General features: G+C 48.8%; 1 protein-coding gene across 5 annotated transcripts in view; it reads right to left on the reverse strand.

Moving 5' to 3' along the window:
• Positions 1–13,420, reverse strand: part of Ablim3 (actin binding LIM protein family member 3) — a 116,188-nt gene that overhangs the window by 50,120 nt on the left and 52,648 nt on the right. For all 5 annotated transcript variants that reach the window (XM_037197166.1, XM_028890123.2, XM_028890126.2 and 2 more), the window contains 3 exons: positions 8,794–8,977; positions 6,980–7,092; positions 838–964 (listed from right to left, as the gene is read on the reverse strand). In XM_037197166.1, the coding sequence (XP_037053061.1) occupies positions 838–964; positions 6,980–7,092; positions 8,794–8,977 (424 nt within the window). The remainder of the gene's footprint in view (positions 1–837; positions 965–6,979; positions 7,093–8,793; positions 8,978–13,420) is intronic.

Below are 13,420 nucleotides of genomic sequence, written 5' to 3' on the forward strand. Positions count from 1 at the left end.
AATTTTATTTATCTACCATCTCCTCCTATCTCAGTTAAACCCATGCTGTAACTGTACTGACTTGGAGTCAGGCATTGTGTTAAATGCCAGGGACAGAGCAATATCTAAATCAAAGTCCACAGCCGGGGGGGGGGGGAGGGTAAAACTGTCACTGGGCAAGCTTCTTACTCCTGTGAGTATCTGTACCACGAGAGGTTTTTTGTTTTGTTTTGTTGTTTTTATTTTGGAGACTTTGGAGACATGGTCTCTCGATTATAACTCTGGCTGTCCTGGAACTCACTATGTAGACTAGGCCGGCCTTGAACTCACAGAGATCCACATGTCTCTGCTGCTTAGTACTGGGATCAAAGGCGTGTGCCGTGCCTGACCATTGGAGGTCTTATGTCATAAGCCATCCAAAGCTGTTTGTTAGTTCTTTGTACATAGTGAAAGCTCAGTAAATGGTAAACCATTTAACACATACACATTATTAAAACACACGCGTTATTATATATAATTATAAATGCTGGTAGCCTGGGTAAGAAACGGAGCAGTCTGAGGGTAGGCATGGAGGAATGGGGGTGGGGAGAGACAGCGTGAAGCCACCTCTGAGTTGGAGGGATAGGGAAGGAAGGGAAGCGGCCACAGGGGAGGACCACCAGTGCATCATGGGAGATTACCACATGGGAAGAAGGCCTGAAGGTAGAAGGAGGCTGGGAGAGTGGCCAGTGTGGCCAGTGTGGCTTCCAATGGCTGTGATGAAGGGTGGTGATGGAGATTCGGGCGAGGACAGTGGGACAGGCCTTCTAGGATGTAGAGGCCCAGGGAGCCCAGGTGGGGAGAGGGCGAGAGACTCACTTGCTAATGTACTCCCCCGTCAGGATGACACTGCAAGTCTGGCATTTGAAACAGCTGACATGCCACTGCTTGTCCAGGGCCAGGAGCGACTGGCCGTGCTTGATCTCCTCTTTGCATCCAGCACAGTCTGAAAAGACAAAAGGAAGCAGAACATCTTGGGTCCCTTTGACTTCCTGCCGTCATCCCATGCCAAGGGAACCCGTCCTTGGAGGCCATTTTTTTTTTCCCCACGGGTGGCCACCCTGGTACTGCCAGGACCCAGAGACACTACCAGGCAAGAGGAAAGGTTGCCAGAGCTCCGGCCTGAGGACAAAGGACCGTGGAGTGAGGAGGAAGGAACGAGCTCCCCTCATTGCTCACCATGGCCACCATTTGTCCAGGCTTTCTCCCGTTCATCACCCAGTGCCTGACCTATCTGCACCACCTAGGAGCTCGAATATTGCCCCATCGCAGCCCCCATCTAGACCACGGAACTTCACCACGATCTCTGCATGGTAGCATTTGAGAAGCCCCGTTTCTGGAGACAGGCGGCATCTTTCCATTCCTCTTTAGGCAAGGTTACTCTGCTCGGTCAAGCTGACTGGATATAGAACCCTATGGAGGCACACATTCGGATGCGAGGGTATTTCCATCGAGTTTGAATTGACGGAGGGAGACGCTGCCCTGAGTGTGACGGGCACCACCCTGTGGGCTGGGATCCTGGACTAGGTAAAAAAAAAGAGAAAAGGAGAAAGCTAGCTGTCCGGTGCCTGCATTCTCTTTCTCTGCCGTTCGGTCTGCTGAGATGTGTGGGCGTGGCCACTGCCTCGGCTGTCACTCACGCCCGCTGCCATGTCTCCCCTGACATAATGAACTATATTCTCTGAGCCATGCGCCAAAAGAAATCTTCCCGTATTAAATGGCTGCTTATCAAGTATTTCACCACAACCAGGAAACGAGTAACCAGTGAGAGGCCACACTTGTGTTCTGTGCTAAGTCTATTTTCTGGCCTCGCCTGGTGCTAGGCACAGAGTGGGAACTCAAAGGGTATTTGCTGAAGAAAACACGAACGACTGGATCTCACCGTGCTCAGGCAAAGGAGGGAAGAATTTACCGTGTAAATTCCCCAGCATGAAACGATCAGAGTCCGAAAAGGCTGTCCCAAACCAGAAATAGATTTTTCACTCCCGGTCACTGTCACCCTGAAATCATCGCTGGGACAGAAAGTCGGCTGGAGCCCAGTGGTCTCTGGTCTGTCTATTGTTCAGTGGATGTAGAGAGGGGTGGGGAGGGGCAGGAAATGCAGCCAGCATCCAAGGTCCTCGGGAAATGCTTGGAATTCAGGCCTTGTTGATCAGATGGTCCACTTGAGAAGAGGAAAATGGTCACCAGGGCAAAGTTTATCAGAGGTCAAACCTCCTTATTGACATTATAACACACACACACACACACACACACACACACACACACACACACACACACACACACACACACACACACACACACACACACACACACACACACTTTGGAGCATAAGAGGAGAAGCCATATATAGACCTGGGGGAGCCTGGCTGGACAGTCCTTAATCTGGTCCTGGAAGAGGAGATGGTGTGTCTAGGAAGGGTGGGTGGTGTGTTTTGAAGGCTGTGGGGAGCATCTGGGACTTGAACCATTTGCAGAGTCAATTCCTACAATACCGAACACTTGGCTGCCGAGTACCTTTCTAACATCCCTGAGCATTAGCTGGGGCAGGAAGGTCTCCAACTGCAAAATGCTTTAAGCCTTCAGATAGGCTAGAGGACAAGGAGTTTGGAGATTTATCTCTTTCCCGTTCACTTTTCTGGAATCAGTACGTAAGTCTCCCTGTAGCGCCCAGCCCCCCCCCCCCCCCGCCCCAAGTAAAACCCTAACAAAAACAAAATAAAATTGCAGGTTTCAATGGCTTTGGTAGGTTAGGTGTCTCCTCTGTGTATAGACGGACAGCCTCCGGTCACACTTTCTAGGTCACAAATATGACACTTGCGTGTCTGTGGCTCCTTAAGAGGACCTAACAATTACAGAGGGGCCCCAAGTTCACAGAGCACTAGGCCAAGTTTCCCAGCCAGACAGGTGGTGCCTGTTTCATGCTTTATCACATGCCAAAGGCTCAGCCCTTCTTGAGTTAGTTTGTGCCACGTTGGGACAGGCATGATTGTCAAGGATGTCTACCTTCTGTGGAGCTAGGGCCTGACCCTGTCACACTTCTATTCTATGTATCCATTAACAATCTTCTCATTTCCTTCATGACAGTTCCTTCAAATAACTAAAGGCAGCCATGGTCTGTCTCTCTCTCTCATCCCTCATGCCTTACATTTCACTTGATGTGGTCATCCACATTCACTTGAGAACTCCATGTGGCAGGCATCATATTAGCCGTTAACACGGCTCTCTGACTCTTCCATAGGGCTTCCTTGGTAGCTGGCTGTTTGCGGAAATGGGCATTCCATTCCAGTAAAAGTACCATTTCTTGAAGCGACAGGGACACACCTGAGATGAATTTGGCACTCTGAGCTACACACAGTTGGGAGCTGGTGGAGTGGAATGGCTGGAGGCTGGGCTGAGAGCGTAGCGTGAGTAGTGAGAAGCCGGCCCAGGCAAGAGTCATCGGCAGCCTCAGTTACTCTTCTCAATGTCTTCCCTACAACCAGGTCAGGACAACTTTATTATAATAACATTATAACGCAGGCCTCGCACAAGTGGTTGTTCTCTCTCACATTCTTGTGTTTTTCACCCATATCCCATGTGTTGCCAAATCTCTGCTCTGGAGCCTGAGTAATTCTTGGTAGGGAAGCCCTGCTTCTTCCTTTCGAGGGTTCTGGGATGCCCTTCATTTGTGGCTTTTCTTACCACGTTCCTCTGCTGGTCTTCCATTGTACTGGCGTCCTGTTTTCTGGGACTTCTCCTCCCTTTTCCTTCTTCCAGTCTTGTCCACTGGTGGGCACACCCCTCTGGGAGCCCGTGGGTCTGATGCCATAAGCAGGGTTGGGAGAGGCACTCCCTATCCTTGTTTTTTTTTTTTTTTTTTTTTTTTTTTTTTTTTTTTTTTTTTTTTTTGCTGAGCCAGCTGTCCATTCCTCTCGATCCAAAATTACAGTCTTCAGCTGGCGGAAAACACAGGGCCCCCACCTGTTCCTCTGCAACCTCTCACTTTATTAGCCAAGCCCCTAGAGATCCCTTGCAGCCATTTTTAGTCTTCTTGCCTACATCATCCATTCCATTTAGGTCAGCGCAGGCCAGTGGGCTTTGGGAGGCACAGTAAGTTACTCCCCTTGCTTTAGGCCACCAGCCTAGGAAGACAGGGCCTCTCCATTTAGAAAGACATGCTTTTGACAGAGGGTGTTAAGGGGATAGTCTTAGAGCCAGATCTCACGCCTTAACATCAGCGTTACTTTGGAAAAGTCAATCTTTAAGCCTCGGTTTTCTTATTTCTCAAACAATTACTCTTATTACCTTCATAGACTTGTAATGATTAAATGAGATACTGACTGTTCATTTATTGCAATGCCTGACCATAGAAAAAATGCTGGAAATGGTGAGGGAATACACATGATGGTGGATTAGTGGGGATGGAGGAGTTGCTAGGGATGGTACCTGTGCTAGTTATGGCAATGACCATGATGGTGATTGTGGTGATTGTGGTGGTGATAATGCTGGTGCTGATGGTTCTCCTGGTATTGATTCTTCTTTATGAGACCCATGAGGAGGCATTTCTTTTCTTATGATAACACAATTGTTCCCTCTTGACAGTTCACGACTATTTTCCTCTGAGTAAACATTCTTGCTTTTCCAGAATATATGCACCCTACAGAGAGGAAACTTCAGACTCTTATAGCTTGAAAAAAGACTGTTATTTTTCCAGTTCCTTCCCCCTGGTAGGCTTTTCTCCATCTTTCGGATCTGGCTTTAGTTCTCTCTATTCTGTGGGAGCTCAGGAGACGTTCTCTAAGCCCTCTAGTCAGGATGCCTTTGCATTTGCAGTCCAGTCAGGGTTCATCTTGGGGGAAAATACTCCAAAGAAAGATGCTCTTGTGGATCCATGGATGGATACCTTTATTTCTGAGATAAGCCAAAGACCTTGGTTCCCCTGGACACTATTCAAATGCTCGCTTGTTCTTTCTTTCTTTTTTTCCTCTTTTAACGTTCCCTCATTTTTCTTACTATCCTGATCTGCAAAATTATGGTAGAGACATTTTAGAATCTCTCTTCTAAAAAAGTCTCTTCTAGAATTTGTTCCCAGATTAGACTTTCACTCAGTTGAGAAAGTCTACTCCTTGAATGAGAGACCCCCAGTGCACAAAGAAATACACAGTGCACCCGAGGAATTAACAGTGAACTCAGGGATCTTATTCTCAATGCTTCTTTGGTGAGCTTTCTACATCAAACTTTTCTCATTGCTGTAACCAAATACCAGAAAAAAACAATGTAAAGGAAAAAGGAATCATTTTGGCTCATGGCTTTGAATGTTTTAGCTCCTTACAGTGGGCCATTTGCCTCTCCAGCCTAAAGGGCAATGCGGCCCACATTCAGGGTGAATCTCCCTCTTTGGTTAATTCTCTGATTTGTATTCATTTTAAGGTGTATCTAATCAGTCATGCTAACTTGATCCCTGTTCAGGAACGCAGCTGCTTTTTACGACATCCCTTCGAGGATGAGAAGGCAACCCCGTTCTGTTTTCATAGCTGGGTAAATCAAGTCTCAGGGAGGCTACCAGATCACTTTGTCTCCTGCAGAAGGTTGGCAGCCTCTCAACTCAAGCTTGCTTCCCTCTGTTCTTCACACATGGGACTGGTCTCTGGGCTTCCAAGAGGCATAAGCCATTGGGCTCCAGCCCTTATCCTGCTCTCCAGTCTTTTTGTCAAGGGGACATGAGTTCAAGGAGTTATGAAGGAGAGCTGTGTGCACACTCAGCCACCTTGAGGTGAAACCTGGCCAGAGCAATAGATTGTTCTTGAGTATCATCAAGGGCACTGGAGGAAGAGCCCTGAACATCACATCCCAGGAACAGATCAGACTCCACTAAAAGGAAGGGGGGGGAGAGGGGGAGCCCATTCATTGCCTCCCCCATCAGCTCATCATGGCTAGGCAGACTGTAATGGAGCCCCTGGGAGCTGAGGGCTGCTGACGTAGAGTCTTCTTGGCTCACCCTCCTTGGTGTGATGCATCTCCAGCATGCTGACTGTGCTGGTGCCATGGCTGACTGCCTCTGTACCCACACAGGAATGCAGCATAGGAGGCTTAATGGGTTTTCATTGATTCTCTTGATGGGGCCAGCCAGAGTGTCATATGACATGAGAGATCACTGGAACTCAATGTGGTTTAGGAGGCCCAGGGGGCTGGGTCTGTGTGTACTGGTGGGTGCATGCAGTTCACAACTCTACAAGGACATCCAGGAACAGTGATTTAAACATCTGGCCATGACACACACTTGAGCGGATGGACTTCTGTGGAGTAGGGCTGCTGGAAGGCACACTCTCAACCTGTCCTTCCCCCTCAAATCTGTGGCTTGATAAAACACCACTATTATGGCATGGCGGATGCCTTTCTCATGACTAGATGTCATTCTTAATCTAAGGAACAGCTAAGGAAGCACCCACAAGGCTCACACAGAATGATGCCATCCAGATTCTCTTCCCACTGGTTCAAGATGAGCCCAGAAATACGTCTTTTCACAAGCTGATGATCCACAAGGCTGACATAGCGGCCCAGAAACACACTCTGTGAGGCACCAGCATAGCCCTTGGGGCTTATTCCCAGGGCACTCCTGACTTCTTTCACGAGATTTAACTGTAAATGCTTAGTGGAGCTTCTAAAAATTGAGAACTACTGGTAACAAAACACTCGACTGACCATGTTGCAGTACCCTCGGTGCCTAGGACCAGGAACCCAGCTCCTCCTGGAAAAGATCTACTCAAGCAGCCGGTAGGTGGTTCTGGCTATCACTGCTTAAAGCTAGGTAGCTCGTCTTCCCCGAATTGTGCTGTGGAGCTTGTGTTGGGGCTGTATGCCAACTGGGTCATGCTTCAGTATCCATCCAGGGTGGGAACCTCCCCCACTTCCCTCCAGGACAGAGTCCTTGGGAGAAACAGTGCTCATAAACAGAGAGGTGTCTATGGGGAGAACTCACGGCTTGGTCCACGGATCTTGATTGGCTTACTGCTGGTCATGGACTGGGAGCATGTCTGGCATACACATTCTTTACCACTGAAGGTCACCTTATCTCCAATAGGGAAAGGCTTCCTGCAAGGAAATGAGGCAGAGAGTCGGTTTCTCCTGATCTGAAGATCCTGTGGCTACCAGTGACTGCCAAAGCATGTGCTTGGCTCTTCTCTAAGACATGCAGCTTGCTCTCTAGAGCATCAGACAAGGCAAGTGCCATTCAGAGTAATAGACTCGATAAAGCACTCGGGATCCAGGGGGCCAGAACTGGACCATTTGTTGGGCTATTTATATCACGTGACAGTGGCAAGTCATCCTGTGGCTGTGAGCTCATGCTCCCCAGCTGTAACAGGGAGAGAGGAAACCCCTCCTCACAGAGTTTGTCCTATTCCCCTCCCCATATCGAGAGACCATTTGGGCCCCAAACTCGCCAATTTCTCCTTTTCGCTCTCTAGACAGTTCTTAAAACCCTCTTCCTGATGAAAAGCTTATCAGTCCCCACACAACATTTCCACCTCCTCCTTTGTGGTTGTTCTGTTTCTCCAGCCAAGCAAGGGGGTCTCAAGCTCACACATCTGCCCACCCAGCAGAATGATAAACTACACACAGATCCCCAGCACCGCCACCAATGCTGAATGGCGGCTTTTGCTCATGTGGTATGGGGTACCTGTCCCGTGCCTCCCAGCTTAACCCCCACAAGTGGTCCCACTGTTTTTTTTTATCCGCCACATGGGGCAGTGGAGGGAATTCTGGGGTGGGAATTTGGGTAGCTAGATCCTCACCGTCCCGATTCGTTATTCCTTTTTTTTTTTTACACAACTATCAGTCAGAAATGCTAACTGGTTACTCTATTTGGCAACAAACCAGTGGTTACTTTATAGGGAAAAATAATTAATCAAGACTTTCTTTTTCCCAAATAAAAATGCACATGCACTCAAATCGTATTTTGCTTACGACTCAATCAGAGACGGCCATTAAATTTTAACACGTTTGCGGGCAGGGCTGAGGTCTCCTTCATTTTGTTCCCATCTCCTTAATGTGTTGCTTGGCATGCAGCAGAGCCTTAGTGCACATTGCTAAGTTAACACATGGCTGAGCTGCCTGGCAGGGAGGCAGGCCGAGAGGAGCTGTCCCGAGAGGGGTCGGATGACCGTCACGGTGGGAAGAGCAGGTACACTGCGGGCCAGCCGCTGGACGCAGGTCTCTGCATACCCCCCCCATCGGTCCCCTCCATGAAAGCCAGTGAGGCTGCAGCGGATTTGGCCTCCGTTACCAAGGCTTACACAGAGGAGGCTTTTGACCTCCGTTATACTGGCTCACACTTACGTACTAGGGTCATTCTATCAGCAAGAGATATTGCTGAGATGATGAAGGAAGGCTATCCAGGGACATCCCGTGGTACCTGAGGATGACAGTGTGGAAGCCTGGGCCAGATAGATACTTGGCTTCCAGCCTGACTTATGTGGGGCAGGGAACTCAGTGGTTTCCATGGAAGCCTTTTGAGGGGCAATGGAATGCTGCTGAGCATGGCATTTGGAAACTTACCCTGATGTCACCATAGGACACACTAGTGCTTTTACATAAGACTGCACATGACAAGACATTATCTAGCTGCCAGATGTTTGGAAAACCACAGCCCTACCAGAGCAGTCCACCCTCAAGTTTCTAGAAATCCAGAGCCTCGTATAAGGCCTCTATGTTCCTGAGCTGCCTGGGAAAGGCCATGTCTTCCTCTTCCCCAGGGCCTACACAGAGGGCCCCCCGGTACCCTGGGACACTCACCTGCACAAACTGCACACGAAGCACTTAGGGTGGTAGGTGCGGCCCAGAGCGGAGATGACCTCACCCGTGATGAAGTCCCGACAGCTGTCACAGCGGGTGCCATACAGCTGCTGGTAGTCCTGGGTGCAGATGTACTCCTGGTTCTTGAAGAAGAAGCCCGACTGGGCCAGGCCGCAACCACACACTTGCAGAAACAAAGGAAGACACAGTGCAGGTTGAGTCCAGGGAGAATTTGCAAGCAGAAGATCCTTACCAGGGGCAAGGCTGGTGTCTGACGTTGTCATTAGGAGCCATGGGGTGGTGGCATGTCAGAGCTCATGGGCCTTTGGGTCACCTGCATTAGAATCGTATGGAGCTCTTCAGAGGTAGATGCCTAAGCCTGGTTTGGATTCCCAGAAGCCAGGGCTGGATTTGCACTCTGCTCAGCTGATTCTGATGTATATTCCCCAGAGATCATGGACACTGTACAGTACTCCAATGTCCTGTATTTCAAGGCCCTAGGACTCATGACATGCCACACAGCTGTTGGTATCATGAACCTGAGAAAGAATCACTCATTGAAAAATCTAGGGGCTTGCTCTGTGCTTGACTTCCCACCAGGTCACGAGCAATGTGGAGACCGCAGGCTCCACATCCTTAACAGGAGATAATCTGGTTTGGCAATGGGATGGGAAATGTGAGGTATCTGGTTGGTTCTTGCTGCAGCCAATCAGCAGGGTTGGTCTGTTCCCAGACATGGATGCAAAATACACAATCCCTGAACTGCAGAGAGGTAAACGTGTCTACAGAGAGAAGATGCCATGCATTATGGGTGATGGGGTGATGGGGTGATGGGGTGGGTACAGACAGCAGGGGCGGGGGAGGGAGGGGGGAAGAAAGAAACCCTGTCAGTGTGGAGAGAGGGACTATGGGAGGATCCTTGGCTCAGGTGGGATCCAAGCGAACATGGAATGCAGCAGAGCACAGAGGCAGGAAGTTGCCAGCCACAGCTGTATGGGGTGGGACTGGGACACAGCGGAGTCTGAGGGAGTGAAGGGAAGTCACACAGGAAAAGATGGTTTCGGCCCACTAGGAGGAAGGCAGCGGTCCAGTTTAACAAGTTCACGTTTCGCACGTGTGGGATAGCTCCTGGGCTGTTGGTTGGTGCTGGGGTGGGGGGGGGGGGGGAGGTGAGATATCCCAGAGGCTACAAGACAATGCGGGCTTTGCCATTATTACTCTTGGCTATCCACCAGAACTTGATGGCTACACACTGTTGCTGAAAACAACACACACTTTGGTCACGGGACTCAGATATCAAGCTGATATTGATTGGGAAGCTTTCTCCAGCCTGGCATTGTGTAGAAATAAAGAGCGTTTGGTAAGAGAAAAACAGGTGAATTCATAGGTATCCAAACAACTGAATTTATGGCAGGGGAGCAAGGTCCACCAGAGGAATCTGCTGTGTGGGAATAAGCTTGCCCATAGGAAGTTAATTCATGAAATGACCGCAACAAGCTATGGAAAGAGGCTGTTTCTCCCATGGAAACGAAAAGAGTCCCAGAGACAATGGAACCACAGTAAGCTGTACCAGTTCAGCTAAAACCAGAATGGGTCAGCCAGGAATCAAAGGAAGGTAACTGGAAAGCCCCTTGGGTCCTGTATCTTATGGCCCCCCTTGTCTGCACCTATCTGGAGACTGTCTGGTAGCTTGGCTTTCCACACAGGCTGTCTTTGGGTGGAAAGGGCTGGATGATAATACAACTAGCCTAAAGAGTTACGGCTCTCTGTACAGCACCCAACAGGTACTCTGGTCTTTGACACGGGTTCCCTGAGGATTTTGGCATTTACAAGGCAGCTCTCTCCAGCCAGGTCAGTGGTAGGGAAACCAACACAATAGTTTCCAAGCCTGTTGATCTGTGGAGCCAGCTTGTAATGGGTGACATCAGCTCAGCAAATACTATTTCATTACTGAGAGTTCTGCAAGAGAAGCCAGGCTGGAAAGTCGAGAGCAAACATATCTTGCCAGTGTTTGCTCACTTCTGTAGGCTGGCAGCAGGCTTAACAGGCAGTGGGGGGTGGGCTGATCTAGGAATTAGATCACCCGGCTCTAGTCTCATCCCTGCCACTGAGTCTCTGGATGACCGTGAACTGGGCCCTCTCCTTTCTGGGGCCTCAGTTTACTTCTGTACAAACTGAAGAGGCTGAAATTTTAGAACTGACCTCCTGTGGGTCCACCAGCAGAACTTGGGGCTTGCCGCCCGTGTGTCTGAGCATTTTGAATTCGGTATGGAGTCTTGCAGGGTGGATGGTGGAGACCATGGTGACTGGAGGCCAGGAAGGGCTCAGCTTTCAGGCACCATGAAAATTCATCCTCTCAAACAATACCTGGCCTTGGGAGCAGGCACAGGCAGAGAGCACAGGCTGTTCTGGGCATGCAGGTGGTAGATCAATTGCTTCATGGAATTAGTTGGGTCATGGCCTACTACCTCATTGGAAACAGCTCCTGTTTTTTCCCTTCTTTTTTTTTTTCTCCTTTGTTTTCTCTGCCAACTCCACCTCCAGAGGCATCTCTCCCAGTGGAGAAAAACCAGGAGGCCATGAGAAAACTAGGAACAATCAGTTCCTTCATTTCCTCCAAGGAGCTTGAGGAGGAAGTTTCTGGTAGGAAGGATGTAAAAGTGGATAAGAATCTTAGGGACTCCTGGAAATACAGTAGGGAGCAGGGATGGGAGGCAAGGAGCAAACAGGAGCAGGACAGCAGATATGCATGAGGCCAGGCGGAGCCTCACACATGGCACATGCTACATGAAGAACTTATGAGGATACGTACATCTGGGTAGCCGTTACGCATGCACACACCACACCACACACCACACATAAAAGTCTAATGATTAAAAAACAACCACTTGGGGCTGGGGAGATGAATGGGTAAAGCCGCTGCTACCTGGCTGTGAGGACCTGAGTTTGGATACTCAGAACCCATGTAAAGCCGGCCGGGTGGAGCACATTTATAATCCCAGCACTCTTACAGTGAGATGTGAGGTATAGAGAGCTGGCCTGGAGTATGCAGCAATGAACAAGAGAGGAAGTGAGGTTGTCCTCTGACCTCTGACCTCTACTTGTGGACACACACACACTTTCCCCTCCCCCTCTCTCTCTCTCTCTCTCTCTCTCTCACACACACACACACACACACACACACTCACTCACTCACTCAAAGATAAAAACAAAGCCAAAGCAGGTCATATGGCTAGGCAGTAAGAAAGATAGATTCCCACACACTTAGAACTGCTTGTTGAAAATGCAGATGAATGCTAGCTGTGAACACACTACCTGGAAGTAGATCTCACGCACAGCCATAGCATATGCCAAAGAAAAATGTACTATTTTGCAGGTCGCTGGACTTTGGTCGATGGTCCTTGTCTACATCTCAAGTGTTGCCTAATTTAAAAGTTCCCTCCCTTCTCTGTAGCTCCTTTGTGAGATGAGGGGGCTAGCTTGTTACTATGGAAATACCAGGTGTGCGAGTCTAGGATTCTGCCAGAGCAATCAAGACGTTCAAGACTAGATTTTATAAAATTTCAAGCTTATAGTTAGAAGGGCCTGGAGGTCAATCTAATTCAACATTTGAAATATTTTAATTGTGAAATATGTAACACACAGAAAAATACATCTGCACAGTTTAAAGAATAATTGAAACATATGTCCACACACCTCTACCAAGTCTCTGAATCAGGACATTCTCAGCACCCGAGGAACCTGTCTGTGGCTCCCTGCTAGTGCCCCTTTCCCACACGGTCCCTGATTGGGTGTTTATTATCCTTTTGCTTTTCTTTATAGATTTACCGTTTATGATATGTCCACACATAACAGATCATTGAGTATAGCCTGTGTCTGAGCTTGACATTGCTGGACCCCTTCGCACGTACCCTTCTGTGCTTGCACAGTCTCTGGGGGCTGGGTACTTAGGTCAAGTGGGGCGGACGCAGCTGCAGAGGCTGTCCCACGGCTGAGATCCATAGCTTTGGCAAGTGCTGCTCCTATAAAAATGCTGCTACTGAGCATCGCTATCTCTCTTCTAGTTTTTTTCCCCTCTTTTTCTTAATTGATGTTCCCACCAGTCGATCCCATAGATCCTCATTACCACCAATACTTGGAGAGACCTGATTTGTCAACACGATACATGGGAAATGATACCAGAGTGTGACTTTAAATTTCTTTTTCCCGATGATTAGTGAATTTGAGAACATTTTCATATGTTTATGGGCCATTTGTATTTCCTGCACGGTAAAAGGCTAAAATCGTCCACCCATTGAAGCTTTTAGTGGTGTTTTTTATCTCTTAGGAGCGGATCCTCTTCACTGTCACTGTTAACACCTGCAGTTCCAGTCCTCTCGCTTTGTGTTTTCCGATGACGTCACATCCTCAGTTGTTTTTACGGGGGAGTGAGAAAGGGTTTATTTAGCTTACAGGTCCAGGTTCCAGTCCGTCATTGTAGAGAAGTCAAGCCAGGCGCTCAAGCAACAGCATGTCCATAATCACATCCACAGTCAAGAGCAGAGAGAATAAATACACCTGCCTTTCCCAGCTTGCTTGTGCTTAATAGCCTGGACTGAGTATTCAGTGAGTTTTCTCCACTCTTATC

Source organism: Peromyscus leucopus, chromosome 19 (assembly GCF_004664715.2).
Source record: "Peromyscus leucopus breed LL Stock chromosome 19, UCI_PerLeu_2.1, whole genome shotgun sequence".
Lineage (NCBI taxonomy): Eukaryota > Metazoa > Chordata > Mammalia > Rodentia > Cricetidae > Peromyscus > Peromyscus leucopus.